Consider the following 15,046-nt stretch of genomic DNA (forward strand, 5'->3'; position numbering starts at 1 on the left):
CATAGTTCAAATTATGCATTACATAATGAGAAGTTGTTACTACCAAAACAAATGATAATGACATTGAAAGGTAGAAAGAACTATTACGTCATTATTGGAGATGTGAAAAAATATGAAAACTTTGCTGTAAGGATGCTCATGATTTTGTCTGACATCTATTATAGTTACCTTTCCATAGTATTTCATTGGAATAAATCTGATGTTTTGAATATAACCTTTATTAGAATAATTCTTTTCTTTACAATATAAATTTATCTTAGATATAAAATGTTTGATTTATATTTCAAAGAAGCAACAGCAAAATTATTTGACAAAATTTAATTGAAGACAATGAAAATAATACTGGAAATTTGGAAATTAAAATCAAGTTTGACAATTCAAGGTCTCTCAACATTTAAGTTATGATTTTTTCCTAAAAGTCTTACATGTTTTTATTACATTAATATGTAACGTATTTTTACCTTTTTACGATGACAAACTCATCACTTAACCCTATTTTGCTAAATAATTTTTTGACAATAAATCAAGAGTACAGTAGCATTATTTATCCTTGTTCAAATCTGGGGTTATCGGCATAGGCTTATATTGATACTTACTATATTAAACAGCCAAACACTAGCAAAAAAACACAAAAGGTGGTATAAAACGAATATCTTGCTTCTCCCACAGTAAAAGCCTATTTATTACTCATCTGTTCATAATGGGCTGGTAACACACAAATGTAGGTTACCAAAATTCCCTTAATCATCCAAAATTAGTCACCTGAGACTACTCCCACAACCCTTTCCAAGTGAACTACAAGTGCACCAAGGGTGCACCAAAGACAGAAGGGTGAAAGACAGTCTAGTAGTTAACATGGCAATAAATAGTTAATTCACTTCTCAAATGATGCTAGTAGCATATTAAGTGAATATACAGCCTAAATCTCTAATCTCATTAAAGATAGAGACCCAGGTTTTTATTCCTACTGTATATTTAACCAACATTTGATCAGAATTTGACATCACATACTTTATCCATAAACAAAACTAAAAGACCGTATCTTAAATTCCTGCAAAACCTATATCATACTGCCAGTTTCAGCTTTCTCCATAGTGGAGCTCAGCCTCAAGCAAGGTTTTAGTTCATGTTTATATCATTTTGTTGTACTTGCTCAATTCCTACAACTCAGACACTTGCTAACAACATATATCACTCTTGGTTAATCTGCTTAGCAAGAATCAGCTGGAGTGTTAGGAGTTTTTATGTGTGATGATTAAAACACAGCAAGTTTCTCAAAAGATACAACCAACACCATATCTTCCCACATTAAAGACATTATGTAATTTTTGCCTGCAATATAATCGGTCTGTAGTTCTCATTCTAGAAATTCAAAAGCAACTGTAGATCTCCAGAATCCAATCTGATAATTTAAGACTGCTATTTTTCCAATATTTTCTAATTATTCATTAACCTTTTCATTTTGTTAATTTGACTTGCCATGACGCAAGAAAGTCTTACATCTTATGGGTAAAGATTTGATAAATTCATCATGTAATGCTCAGTTCAGGCTTGATTTGCCATCTCTCTTCAAGGGTACCCTTATACAACAAAGTGCATGGCAGTCCCAGCTCTGGTGACTTAGCATAGATTAATATAGAAGCAATGGTGAAACAGGACCATGAGCTGAAGTCAGCAGCTCCAGGTCAACTGCTGCCCACCACAGTTTAACCTGGATTAGCAATTCAAGATGAGATTTAAGTTCCTTTGTGTTACAAACAACAGTAAAGACAGTTTTAAACACTATTTAATTGTAGATATGATCTCAGAAATACGCTTTCCTGGGCAAAGTCCTTCCACGAGAGCACAGCAACCTGTAGTCCCTCCTATGAAATGCGTTTCACTGAACTCCCCCTGCTTCTCTCCCCTCCCCCCCCCACAAAAAGGCAAGAGGACACCACCATAAAGTGTTTACAGATGACAAAAAAGCTTCCCCTCCACCATAGAGCTTATGACTTATTTGAACACTTGCATATCCATTGATAGCTTCTACAGTTATGTATTTAATACACTGGACAGTTTCAGTGTGTACAAGTGCAGAAATTACATGGAAACTAATGCTTTAAAAACTGAACGTGATATCTATCTTCAAAAGGACTATCCAGAAAAGAATTTCCATGGTTTGGCAAAGAAAAATTCCTTATAAAAAAAATCAAAAAATGTAAAGCACTTTGAAACAAATGCCTTCTTGCTGTTCAATCCTATTAGTAAAACTTAAACTAAGTCTTCTATTTTAATATTGAGAGATCACACAGCTAAACAAATGAAGATGCAAGAATTCTATGTATTGTGCCTAATAATAAAAAGGAAATACAACAATGAATAGTGTTTCTGCCATCCTAGCAAATGAGATATTGCAGATACTTTTTAAAAAACATGCAATTTTTTTGCCTGCTAAGTTTCCTAACAATAGTTCTCCTTTGATTTAGATTTTGCTTGAAGAACAAGGCTCCATACTCAGAGATTAAACATTTTAGGCTTCTAATTTATCTCATCCATTATAAAGAGTTTTGGCTTCAATACTTTTAAGCATAAGGGAGATAGATCAGGTTTCGATGAAAGCAAGCTCAAGAAGTAAAGCACCAAACAGCAAAAGAACACAATACTAAAGGATCAGGCCCTTCCTCCAACAGGCACAACACACACAGTGAGGTAATCTGGGCAGCGGAGAATCCTAAACTTCTGACATGTCTTAATAGCTGCATGGCATAGCACTCTTGAGTAACATGTTTTGCCCAGACAGAATGATATTACCGATTTAGTGTTTTCAGTACACAAGATTTTGAATTCTGCCTGATTACAGATTATTGCCATACTTCTCTGCTGAAGAATTGGACCTTACTATCTTCACCTTAGACTGGGACATGGACCCCTGTGGCACCTTCCAGCCAAAGTGAAATTTTGATACTAAAAGTCCTTCTCTACAAAAAAGAAAATAAAAACCCCCCCTTGGGAACAGTTTTTGGCTAGACCAGAAAGGAAGAACCCTAACGCAACATCCCGTTCAAGTATACATACGGATGTGGGAATTTAGGATACAAACACTGCTGTCTTCGATCAGAGCTTTTAAAACTGGGCATGATCTCATCTGAGCCACTTCAGAGTACCATGTATGTACCAGGCCATGCCACCGCCTAACACTGCCCCCGTGAGCTGTGTTTAATGCACAGCTTGGCTCTCGTACGAGGACACCCCACTCCACTACTGCTTGGAGGCAGACCACAGCAGGAAGACTGCTGGTTTCAAAATCATTACATCAAAACAGAGTAAGGCATGGTAAGATAGGAAGCACTCAGCTGGTGAGGTGAGATTTATTTTCAGTGCATCTTAGAGAAAAGCAGGGTACAGAATCAAAGGATGGAAGAGATAGGAAGCACAGGCAGTTGGGCTTTTAGTATGCAAGTTAGAAGGCCCGTTTGGCCGAGAAAGCCAGGAGAAGCAGCTGCTCTTATCATGATGGTAAGGATAAAAATGAATTTAGGAACTCCTGCCTAAATCATCTTCCCCTGCTAGGACAGCAATGAAAAGCAGAGAAGGAAAAAAGAATGTATCCAGGAGTAGCAGTATTTCATAACCAGCTGGTTACAAAGCAGCATGTGTCCCCATGGGAAAATTAATACCGCCAGCATACAACTCAACTCTAGTTTTTCTATGACATACAGGATCAAATTAAAAACTTTAATTGCTGAAGAGTTAATTCTTAATAACATAAATGCAACAGAGAAAAAAGGGGAAAAAATGTATGAACTCAAAGCCAAGGCAGAGAGAGGAAGATTGAATCCGATATTAGAGGGCCAAAACTAATCTGTCAGTATCCCTTTGGTATTTCTTTTAAGAAATAACAAATGGCAGTAAAGTTGAAAAGTTCCTATGATTTCACTATTAAATTCAAGATAAATCCACAACATCCTGAATTCACAAAGAACAAATCTACATTTGATATCTGTGTTATTTATTTTGTGATCTGCTAAATGTTAAATAAACAGTGTAAACAAGTCAACCTGATACCAAGCTTATACTGTCAAAACCCAGTTATATAGACAGGATATTTACAAAAATTAAACTCATTGCTATCAACAGAATATTTACATAAATCTGTAAATTTAAGCTACATAAAAAGAAAAATAAAAGCAGAGTATTTCATATTGTTAACAAAATACTGAAAGCAATAAAACAGATGCAAAATGAGTGACAATCAGTCTTAGAGCGTGTTTGTTTTTGCTACACATTTTCTGTTAATTGCTTTAACATTTACACTTCAGAATGTACACAATACACACAATCAGAAAACTATAATGTTATTTAAACCAAGCTGAAATGATAGATAGAAAACCGTTAAATACCCCAACAAAATATGCTTCAAAACCATTCTATTGCATTAAATTTACTGCACTGTCAAAAGAGTTGGTGGTGAATTCTTAACTTCCAGAGGGAATTGAAAATTACCTATTTTCACAGTGGACATAAACGCATAGTAATTTCCAGTAGGAATGTTCCCAAAGCTCACGTTAACATGGCACTACACAGAGATGGACATAAAGGTCTTTTTTGTGGTCCACTTACTCCCTTTTACCAAAAAAAAAAGAGAAGAAAACCAAACAAAAAATCCCCAACACGTGAGTAGATATAATCACTGCATTGATTACTCTTTAACTAGCATTGTTAAAGCACTCATTTGATTAATTTTCTTAATACTCATTGCCATGCTCATCAACAATAAGCTTACCTTTCCTTTCGATCCAGATTGCTTAAAATATGAAAAAAGAAAAAAAAACATAAGATGCAAAGCCCCACATGGTGTTGTACATTACTAAATTAAAAAGTTATCAAACAAACTTTTATTGCCTCTTGCACTCACACTGCAGTAGTTTTCAAATAAACACTATTAATATTCACAACATTTTTGTAACAGTAATTATAAATGTGTAAACAAATGTTACTTCACAGCCAGCAAAGGTCAGTGGGCTACATATTATATTCTTGTGCCATTTTCAGTGTGTAAAATTTGATTAATTCTGAACTGAGACTGGCTCTCACTTAACTCATTCCAGCGTAGAGCCTGACATGACAGAACACCACTGTATGAATTAAGATCAAGCCTTGTTTCCAATCCCCGATCGCCACGCAAGAGAAGATCAAACAAGTTTACCTTGCATTCTCATTACCACACAGGAATTTGTTTCCAACTATTTCAAAAATGTAAGAGTTTAAATCGGGGGGGGGGGGGGATCAGAAGTGCTATTTAAATATTTAGGAGACCACGTACAATCAACTACTGGGTAGAGAAGGATAAGCAGAAGCAACTCTCCTCATCCTGAAGTTTTGGCTAAAAAAAAGCCTTCAAAAATATTTAAGTTAGGTTCATTAGTTTCAGGTGAGTCTCAACTAAAATCAATAAATGTAGCAGGTGCTCACAGTTCAGGTCCTCTGTATACCAAGACTGACATACAAAACAGGTCCAACTAAGCACAGCATAAATACAACACCTTAAAATTATTATCTGTACTACTCCTGACTTTGGGACATTTGCAATGTGGAACGCGTTTCACCTATGTGGCTGTGTTCTCCCAATTACCGCAACTCTTTACTTCTGTCATATATGTATTACACTAAAACTATTTTAGAACAGGCCAAATTCAAACCATGTTTCCTACTGTATTTCAGTCAAATTAAATGGAGTGATAATATTAGCTAAGAGTAGCATAAACTCATTCTCCATTCCTTTTCAGAAACAGCAGATTCATGAGAATACAGCAAATGTTACCTAGAGGAATGGCAGGACTGAAATTAAACCAGGTAAGAGAATAATCCTGATAATCCCACAGAGAGTAGTATGAAAACGCATTTAACCTGTACAATGGTCTGGATTCTGGGGAGAGAGTAAAAGGAACTCAAAACCGAATCCAAACACGATCAGCTTTGGCCTGGGGGGCTGATCAGGCCATGCTGCCGGAAAGCGGCAAAACACTGTTCTGACCAGAGCTGGCCTTTACGAACCATAGAGGCCGCTTTTGTGCAGGTCACATCTAAGTTTACACATCCAGCCAGATCCAAACCAGTTCTGTATGGAGCCATATCCAGTATCTTTGTTTCCCCTGGCACAGTTAATCCATAACTTGCATTAACTCTTTACAGGTACTGTAAAGTAAGAGTCACACAGGTATGAATTATAAGTTTTAATGCTACAGAAACTTAATGGCAGGGAAAAAAAAAAAAACAACAAAATGCCTGATACTGTACACTGTCATTACACTAAACAGTTCATTTGATTGTTTTCTCACTTTTACAACTCAGAAAAATTAAGAGATGAGAATCCTGAGTAGTGCCAGGAATCATAACCAGCAGTGCCCCGAAGGACTGCCTCGTGCAGCTCATGCAGCAAGACTGTTAGACATGCTGTACATACACGCTATTCTAATGCCAGGTCTTAGAGCAGTCTGTCAACAGCATTAAGAATGAACTATGCATTCATTAAATGAAGCAAAATTAGTTTGAACCAACTACAATAGCAGTTTTAGCTATCTGAAAATCTCTTGCATCAGATGTGAACAAATTTTAATGTGACCCCCAGATTCTATTGAATAAACTTGAATGAGATCTGTCAAAACATTATTTTGATGTGCCCAATTTTGCTGTAATGGTATCTTATATTTTAAAGTGCAATAGATATTCAGCCAGAATTTAAATGTATCATCCATATGCAACAAAGTCAGAAAAAAGGGATGAGAAACATAACACATGGCACACACCACAAGTTCCAAATTAATGTGACATAGATATGAAACTGAGTTTCATAATTAGCTTGCCCCTATGTGTCATCATTCCCATGCAAAGAACCCTAGAAAAATAAAAAAAATACGTAACACCTGTGCCAGAGACTCAACCTACACAGAACTAACTTAACCATCTTCTTATTTTTATTTATCCTTTCAATAATCCACTGTAGATTTAAGAGCAGTATGTTAGGCTTGTTAAAATTATTTCCCCCATGTTGTAACTGATCACAATACTATAAAAGATTTTACACAAATGTAAACAAGACCAAAGAAAAAAAACTACAACTTTGTGTTGCCTGTAAATTAGTATTAGGAAAAACCCCAACACCTTAGGACTCAGTTTCCAATGTTACCAGCTTTTCTTTACCTCAATATACCTAATACTTTTATTCTTGGTTTGCCACATTTTCTGCACATACTCCTTTATGAGCAGACACCATGAGGGTTTACTTTTAAACTCAACTATTAACTATTGTCAGTAAGAATTAGCAAAACAGATGACAAAAATTCTCAATTTAAAATATATAACCAAGGAATTACCCACTTAATATACACTGGAACTCTGTATTATGAAGGGGTTTATATAATCCTATTTTAGTTCTTTTATTCTAACATCTATTGTCTTCTGATTCATAAATCTACATTTTCCAGATCAAGTAGCCTTGAGAGCCCTACTGCCTAATAAAAATAATAATAATAGTAGTAACAATAAAAAAGTATGGTAGACAGGAGGTCATGTTCTGTTAATTTTCAAACAACTAGCTCTAAAAACAGATTTAGGAACTTTTAAAAAGTAACCAACCGAGCCAACTGGCAAAAGATCCTGGAATTAAATATCCATTCTAAGGCTCCTCTGTAAAACTCATTGTTAAATACTAAAGATAAATCAGTCCATTAGACTATGCTGGTTCTGATATTCTCCAGTAGGAAAACATTACTCAAGATTTTTATGACTATTTCCTGCCTCTGAGACTCCAAAAACATTCTCAGCAAAAGAGTTAATTGTCTGTTGTTAATATAAGTGAAGTACAATAACAACCTTTAAAAAGAAAATGGATAGAAACAGAACAGTTAGAAACATTCAGAGTCACTATCATGTGATTACTGCATGCAATACTCAGATTGCTTATATTTTGCATTAGTTTTCTTTCTGCATGTCACACAAAAAGTCACTACCATTTTGGACATTACATTACAGGCTCATAAAGAAGTAAGTCTCATAGGTGAGAAAGGCAAGCAAGAAAGTCTAACATCCCCTCAGGATTCAGATTAAGGCATTATGGCCAGATCCAACCTTCTTAAATTTAGGTAATGAATTAAGCTGCCCAATCTAGAAGCCAGTCATCTACCAACTTTCTATAGCAGTGGAAGAGAAAAAGGCAATACCCATAATCTCTGGAGATGACTCTCCCGCATGCTGAAAAAGCCTATGGGACTTCAGTAAGATGAATCCATGTCTGCAGGCTATTTCAAAGGACTATCTCACAACAAAACTTACTGAAGTACACAAATATTACTCAGACCAGCACGCAGGGATCCAAGAAAGAACAGTCTTACATGATTTTGCTTACTTTAAATCATTCTAAGTGGCACTGCAGATTAAATTTTTATCCCTTAGAATTCACCCTCCCCCCCTCAAAAAAGTAAAAAGGAGAGGCACAAGTGCTCGGAGATGCACCGTGCTTTCCTCAATGGAGTATTAAACAAAACTATCCCAAACAGGACTGCATGCAAGAGGAAAAGAACACAGCTGGCTCAGTTTAACCCACACTGATAACATAAACCTCATCTTTTAGTTTAATTCCCGGGAAAAGCTCTGCCCATCCTCTTCAGCCACCCATGCCTCACAGTGATGTGAAGAAGTATAAGGAAAAGAGATCCTTACTGCTGCATCTGCTTGTACTAAGGGGAAGGAAAAGTCCATGCTATTCCATTTACAGATGATACTATAGTTTGAAAATGGAAGAGGCAACATGGTCCTAAGGGTCAGGAGTGTAAAACTCATTTTTCAGTTTATGCCATACTACCCTAACACACATTTGGATCACACCCTTCACTCACCTTAGTGCAATAGCTTTGTTATTCTGAAGATAGCAATGAATGTGAGGAAAATGGGATAAAAAAGAGGATGATGCCTACATATGACTCCATCACCCCCCATAAAATCCAGAGGAATAAAAAGGGGAAGAGGAAGGCAACTACGCAAAGCTGATAGGATGAAGCACACACGTGGGCCAGTGGAAATCTATGAAATGCACAGATAAAGCGAGCTCTGAATGAACAAACCTTGAAAGAAAACTTCTTAAAGCAACAGTTAACTTGTATGTTTCTGTGACACATGTTGGATGCAAAAAGCCTGTTAAAAAAGCCTTTCAAAAAAGGCTTTGAAAATCCGGCATGTTTCTTAGAAAAAACAGATTCTGGAAATATGTATCAAGGCAGTCCATCTTCTGGTCAACAGACTTCTTCTCTTTGTGTATTTACTAGGAATTTACAGAAGTCTGATCTAGTTCTAAAAACAACCAAAAATTATCTGACAAAGTTTAATTCAGCATAGCTAATATTCTCCACTCTCCCATCATCCATTGCAACAAGTATTTAACATAAATGCAAAACCTTACTCCTGTGAGATGTGTCAACGAAGACATATATTAAAGTTGTCTTCACAGTTTGTATGCTTTACGCCACATTTAAAGACTATGTTTAAAGACATATTTAAAGACTACATATGATCAACATAGCTATGACTTAATCTTTTGATCAGTCTAATACAAGCTGGAATTTGTGTGAACTAGTATTTGATTACCATGTCGTCACTTATGCTGCATGCTACATTTGTCCATTAGAAATATTTTCTAAATATATTCACATTGGTAGGTGCTTTCCTATTGAATGTATGCCATATTGTGCTTTAAAATTAGCAATTTCTAAGGTTATATGACAGTAAGCCTTAAATGATAAGCTTTATGAAACTTCAGTAATTATGATAAAAGTTCACACAGATCAAGAATGCATCACATAATGTACTTCTGTTTCTTTCAAACACTTTAAAAGCATAAGGAAAATGGTTATACTGAATGCTAGAAAGGACTTTTTAAAACTGGCCATCTGGAGGAACAAATTTATTTAGTCTTACCTTTGGGCTGCTGTTTTTACTACTGCTGTCTGGGCATGCGCGTGGTGAAAACGTCTACCATGTACCACAGTCACAGGACAAGACATATTCTGAGCATTTTCACTGCAAAAGTACAGAAAAATGGTTTAAGAAAAGGCTCTGGTGTGTGATGTTTCAGAAATACTTTTCCAAAAAAAGTGAAACTAATTAGCATGAAATATTTTTTCAGTTACACTTGAATTGCATAAATTGATAATGCACCAGTACAGCCAGATGAAGAGGGCCTCAGCTATTGTCCACTTATAGTTCCACAAAAATCCAGTATATTTTCAAGCCATAATTTAGTTGCGTTGTTTTCTACAGATTTATTGCGGTTTACAATTTTTGCAATAACAAGGCTCTTAATTAAACATTTTCTTACTGCAAGAGAGGTCAATATAGCATATTATATAAGAACCTAGAAATTAATATTTTAGCCATGTCCAAATCTTGTCAATACTTCTAGAAGCGTAATTACTACACAAGGCAGATCAGTGGCCATTCAGCCAGTGTCCAGTCTCGGGACAGTCAAGGCCAGACTTCCAATTAATTGTTTTACAAATTGCTTCTTCTTTAAACAATCTTTCCATCACTTGGAAGTCAGCATTTAATAACTTGCTAGTCTCCCTATCATATTTAATATATGACAAAATTTATTATCAGAAGCCAGAAAAGCCCTCATCATCTGGATGACAATCACAACATATATTTTTGTGTTGTCTGAATTAAAAATTGTGGTTTTCTGCTTTTATAATAATAGCCATACAAAATAGAAATTAACTAAATATTTCAGAATCCATAACATTATGTGTTAAGTTCCTTTGACAGGCATAAAATAATTCAGTCCTTGAATATAACTGAAGACAAATAAGAATATAAACTTTTTTGTTCCTGAAAGACCCTATAACTTCTGCTAAAAGAGTAATAAAAACAATTCACATTATATTGCCTTTGTGTTTTATTTTGAAATATTTGTAAACTGGGCTACTGAGTTACCAAGTGTTCTTAAGAGAATGTGACTGAAGTCAGGATGTGTGTTCCAAGACACCCACAAAGTTTTTCTTTAGCAATAGTTTTACTCTTGCATTAGTATAATACAAGTGATCAATAAAATAAGAATATATTATGAAGTTACAAATGAACTACACTTACAAAGTACACCATTTATTTCCAAACTGTATAATTTACATAGGCAATGCATTCAGAAGAAACCCATTTTCTTCAAGGGGATTGCTGAAACAAGCAGCAGAACGAAAGTATAATACCTGCCAGACATGTAGCTTTTTCAGAATCTTCCTTGACAATAAGCAATAAAAACTATTAAAGCTTAACTTTTTGTACACTTCCTAAACAACATCGATTAGTTGCATGAAAATTACAGAATGGGTAGGTAACTAATCCATTTTCTCAAACCATCCACAGTATATTATCAATTTTTATGACCCCCACCCTGTTTCATTTACAATTACCATCACATTCAACACTCATTAAATTTAAAACTTGTTTCTGTATACAGGCTAAGTATTTACTCCAGTGCATCTAGTTTTCCACTAGACAACAATGAACTCCCCCTAATATTCACTGTGAGCTTCTCTAGCTTTTTTGAATTTTATCTCATCATGCCCGATTTAGTGTTTCATGCAATTTAAAAATGAAAGAAAAAATCTGCCATAACTCACTGTTTTCATTATTACAATACCATATCTATCTTTGCGAGGCTAAGTATCGCCCATTTCTTCCTATCTCTTAGCTAGAAGGGTTTCCCAATTTTGTTGAATTTTATCAACACCCAAAAAGCTGTGAACCAGCTCTCCTTTACTCAACTTCTCCATTTCAATATCCTCAAACTCCAAGAAGACAATGCTTCTCCCCCCATAAAGAACTATGTATGTTTATAATTAATCTTATATTTCCATCTACACTTTTTATTAAGACACAATATTAACTGCTTTAAAAAGATTAATGGGAGTAACATGTGAAAGGACTGAACTGCACATTTGGGGATTTTCCTCACTTTATTGCTGCTTAGGGAAAACATATGCAAAACATTTAGGGCAGTGAGATGGCTGGTGGCTGGAAGGCACCACACCTCAGAAAGAGGGAGGGAGAGGGCTAGCCAGGTCCCCAAACACCTGTGTGGAGAGCTACTACATTCACCTATGTTTTTCAGCATTTCTCTGGTTTCTTCATTTATTGCCTTTGACAATTCCATCTGATTACTGCATGAAATACATAATTCTGCAGGGAAGATTACTCCCCAATATCCTCAGCAGTCAAAGCTGATTAAAAGATATGCTTTTCTGTCCAACAGATCAGTATTTTGGTACTCCTTCAAAAACCACCAGACCCCAACAATTACCCTGCACTCTTCTTGCTGCAGAGGAGACCCAAAGACAGTATTAAAATGTTCAGGAAACACGCTGATTTCAACAGATAGCATGTTGATAATGCCGATCCGTTTTAAATTTTGGAAATATAATGTTGAGATTTTGATTTTGAAATTGCTTGGAAATTTTAACTACACTACATTACAAAAAAGTTTGTGAAAAAAATTCGGACTGATTCAATACATTTTGCAGAAATACTATTCAGCAGAAGTTTCACTTTCTCCATTCTGCCTTTTCTGAACAATGAAAAAAATCGGGAATCTCAGAATTCCCCAAGAAGCTGAGAACAGATTCCTAAACTCTCCTTTACACTCCCCCAAAAGATGAAAGTGAGCCAACCGCTATCTTTCGTTTTTTATTTCTTTTTAGTTTAGCATTACAAACCCTTTTGGAAGCCTTATATCAAGTATCAAAAGTTAAAATTGGAAGTTCTCAGGAAATTTCTGACTGATCTTCACCATGAGCGTTACAGAAAAATACCTGTCAAGACCTATCAAATGACAGAACTCCTTCTTCTAGAATACGAAGTTTAGAAACATCATGTATATTCTCAGGTAGCAATTCAACTTCTCAAAAACTGACCTAATAGCCTCATATTCAGTCACCAACTCTTGCAAATAAACGCAAACACTGGTCCCCTCTGCATATCCCTCCTTCCTATCAGTCATTCTCTGAATTTTAGGGAACACTGCACCACAATATTACTGTAAGTGAAACCCCCGGAAATTTTAATGAAATCAACCTATACGAAGTGTTTTTAACCCCTACTCTGCAGAAAGAATGGAAAAAAAAAAAAAAGACAGTCTTCAACTTTGTGAAAAAATCACTAGGAATAGAATCTCAAAAATCTCAAATATCTGCTCTACTCGCACTTAATCCAGTAGTTACATGCATGATCACCCTTCAGAGTTTTCTCTAGTCCAAGACTGGAATATTGCAAGCATAGTTAAGTGAGCACCTTCCATGCCGTACGGCAAAGTGAACACCACCAGTTTTTAGAACAGACAAACAGGGACTTGATCACTAACCTTTACTTATTTGGGTGTTTTGCTGTGATGCATGTGCTACCAAGGTTATAATGCTATCACAACTAAGGTATTAAATCAAGATAATCACTCTCAGGATAATCACATGTCCCAGCAAATGAAGTGACCAAAAGCAGAAAAGGAATCAGATAATATTCGGTAGTACAAGTTTCAATCAAACAGCAAGTGCTTATGACAGTTCACAGCAGCCTACTCCCATCCTTTCTTCCTCAATAAATTCCTTTGTTAATGATTCCTTATTAAAAAGAAGAGGATATTTATATTTTGCATTTAAATTCAGCATGCAGCTCAATACTAGATCGAAGGTGGATTGCTGCTTTTAAATTAGAAGACGTGACCTTTCAGTAAGGTAACGCACATGCAACAGATTTAATTTTTTGCAGCTGTTTTATAAATCACGTAAGGTTTTAGGTTTATAATGTAGTATTTGTCAATGGAAGGTAGGCCCAATCCAAGTAAGAAAATGTCTGAACTAAATGCTCCGATTGTCAAAAAAAATATATATATATTCACCTTCAAAACAAAATAAAATCCACACACCTTTCTGGAACTTTAGAAAAACACACACATTCACAGTCAAGTATGACTGCTTGAATAGAAACGGGAGAAAAATTACGTAGTAAGGCTGGATTACATTACAAATCCTGCAGCCAGACAGAAGATTCTAGTCTCAGAGCACTAAAAAGAACCGCATTTTAAAGGGTTAGAAGTATTCAAAACACAACAAATATAAAGAACATGCACAGGCTTTTTCACCACTAAAGCAGAACAAAGAAGTCACAACAGCTTTGCAACAGCATTTTATCTTTTTAAGTTAACATTTGAGACGACAGTTCTAAGCAACAGAAGTAACATGGATGATTCCATAAAACTGGCCAATTTGAAGGTAGGGGGAACTCAGGAATCTGGATATAATCTGATGTATTTGTTGTGTGCACTAAAAAATAAATTAAAGAATGAAATAGAAAAACGTATTTATATAACATAAATCAAGGATAACCAATGAAGTACAGTGATAATTTCTTAATAGACATACAAAGAATAAAAATGGGATGGAAAAACATATCCATGTTCTGAGCTAGCAACAGCTGCCAAGCTACCAATTTATTTATTTCCTTATTCAAGTGCTTATGCATGCTTAAAAATAACAAACACTTGTGCAGTGACAAAACTTTTAACTTCTAACAAAAGCCCGAAGCTGCACAGTCTCCGAAAATACCCTGTCTATCACTTGCTCCGCTTCCCGGATGCTGCTCTACTGATCAGCACAAATACGAGGACAAAGACTTCCCTGGCTCAGCTATGTATTTGATGACTGGCCCAGGTATCACTAGCTACCTTATGATCTTTTCCTTCCTGAAAAAGGAAGCGAATTCATGGTATTTTAGCAATATAGAAACCTTCCCAGAAAAAGTTACATAAATGTATAGCTTTTTGTCACAAACTAAATTTAAGAGATCAGTCTGTTACAAGCTAGGGGCAGTAATAACAAGCAGATGCAAGGCTGAATATTAAACACTGTTCCTGTAAGCTTCAAATGCAAGTGACAATCTTGACCTACGATCTAGGGATCTAGAAGCATGGAGATTTGCTGAAGCCAAAGCCTCTAGAGTAGAAGCAGTCAGTGACTCCTAAATCATATGA

The 15,046-nt window shown here is 35.6% G+C and overlaps 1 protein-coding gene across 2 annotated transcripts in view; it reads right to left on the bottom strand.

Moving 5' to 3' along the window:
* SENP6 (SUMO specific peptidase 6) overlaps window positions 1-15,046 on the bottom strand; it is an 84,914-nt gene that overhangs the window by 42,544 nt on the left and 27,324 nt on the right. The window contains exons 5-6 of one of the 2 annotated variants that reach the window (XM_013952370.2): window positions 9,952-10,053; window positions 4,766-4,786 (exon numbers count right to left, since the gene is read on the bottom strand). In XM_013952370.2, the coding sequence (XP_013807824.2) occupies window positions 4,766-4,786; window positions 9,952-10,053 (123 nt within the window). The remainder of the gene's footprint in view (window positions 1-4,765; window positions 4,787-9,951; window positions 10,054-15,046) is intronic. The other variant, XM_067294095.1, reaches the window with a different exon arrangement.

Source organism: Apteryx mantelli, chromosome 3 (assembly GCF_036417845.1).
Source record: "Apteryx mantelli isolate bAptMan1 chromosome 3, bAptMan1.hap1, whole genome shotgun sequence".
In the NCBI taxonomy this organism is placed as follows: Eukaryota; Metazoa; Chordata; class Aves; order Apterygiformes; family Apterygidae; genus Apteryx; species Apteryx mantelli.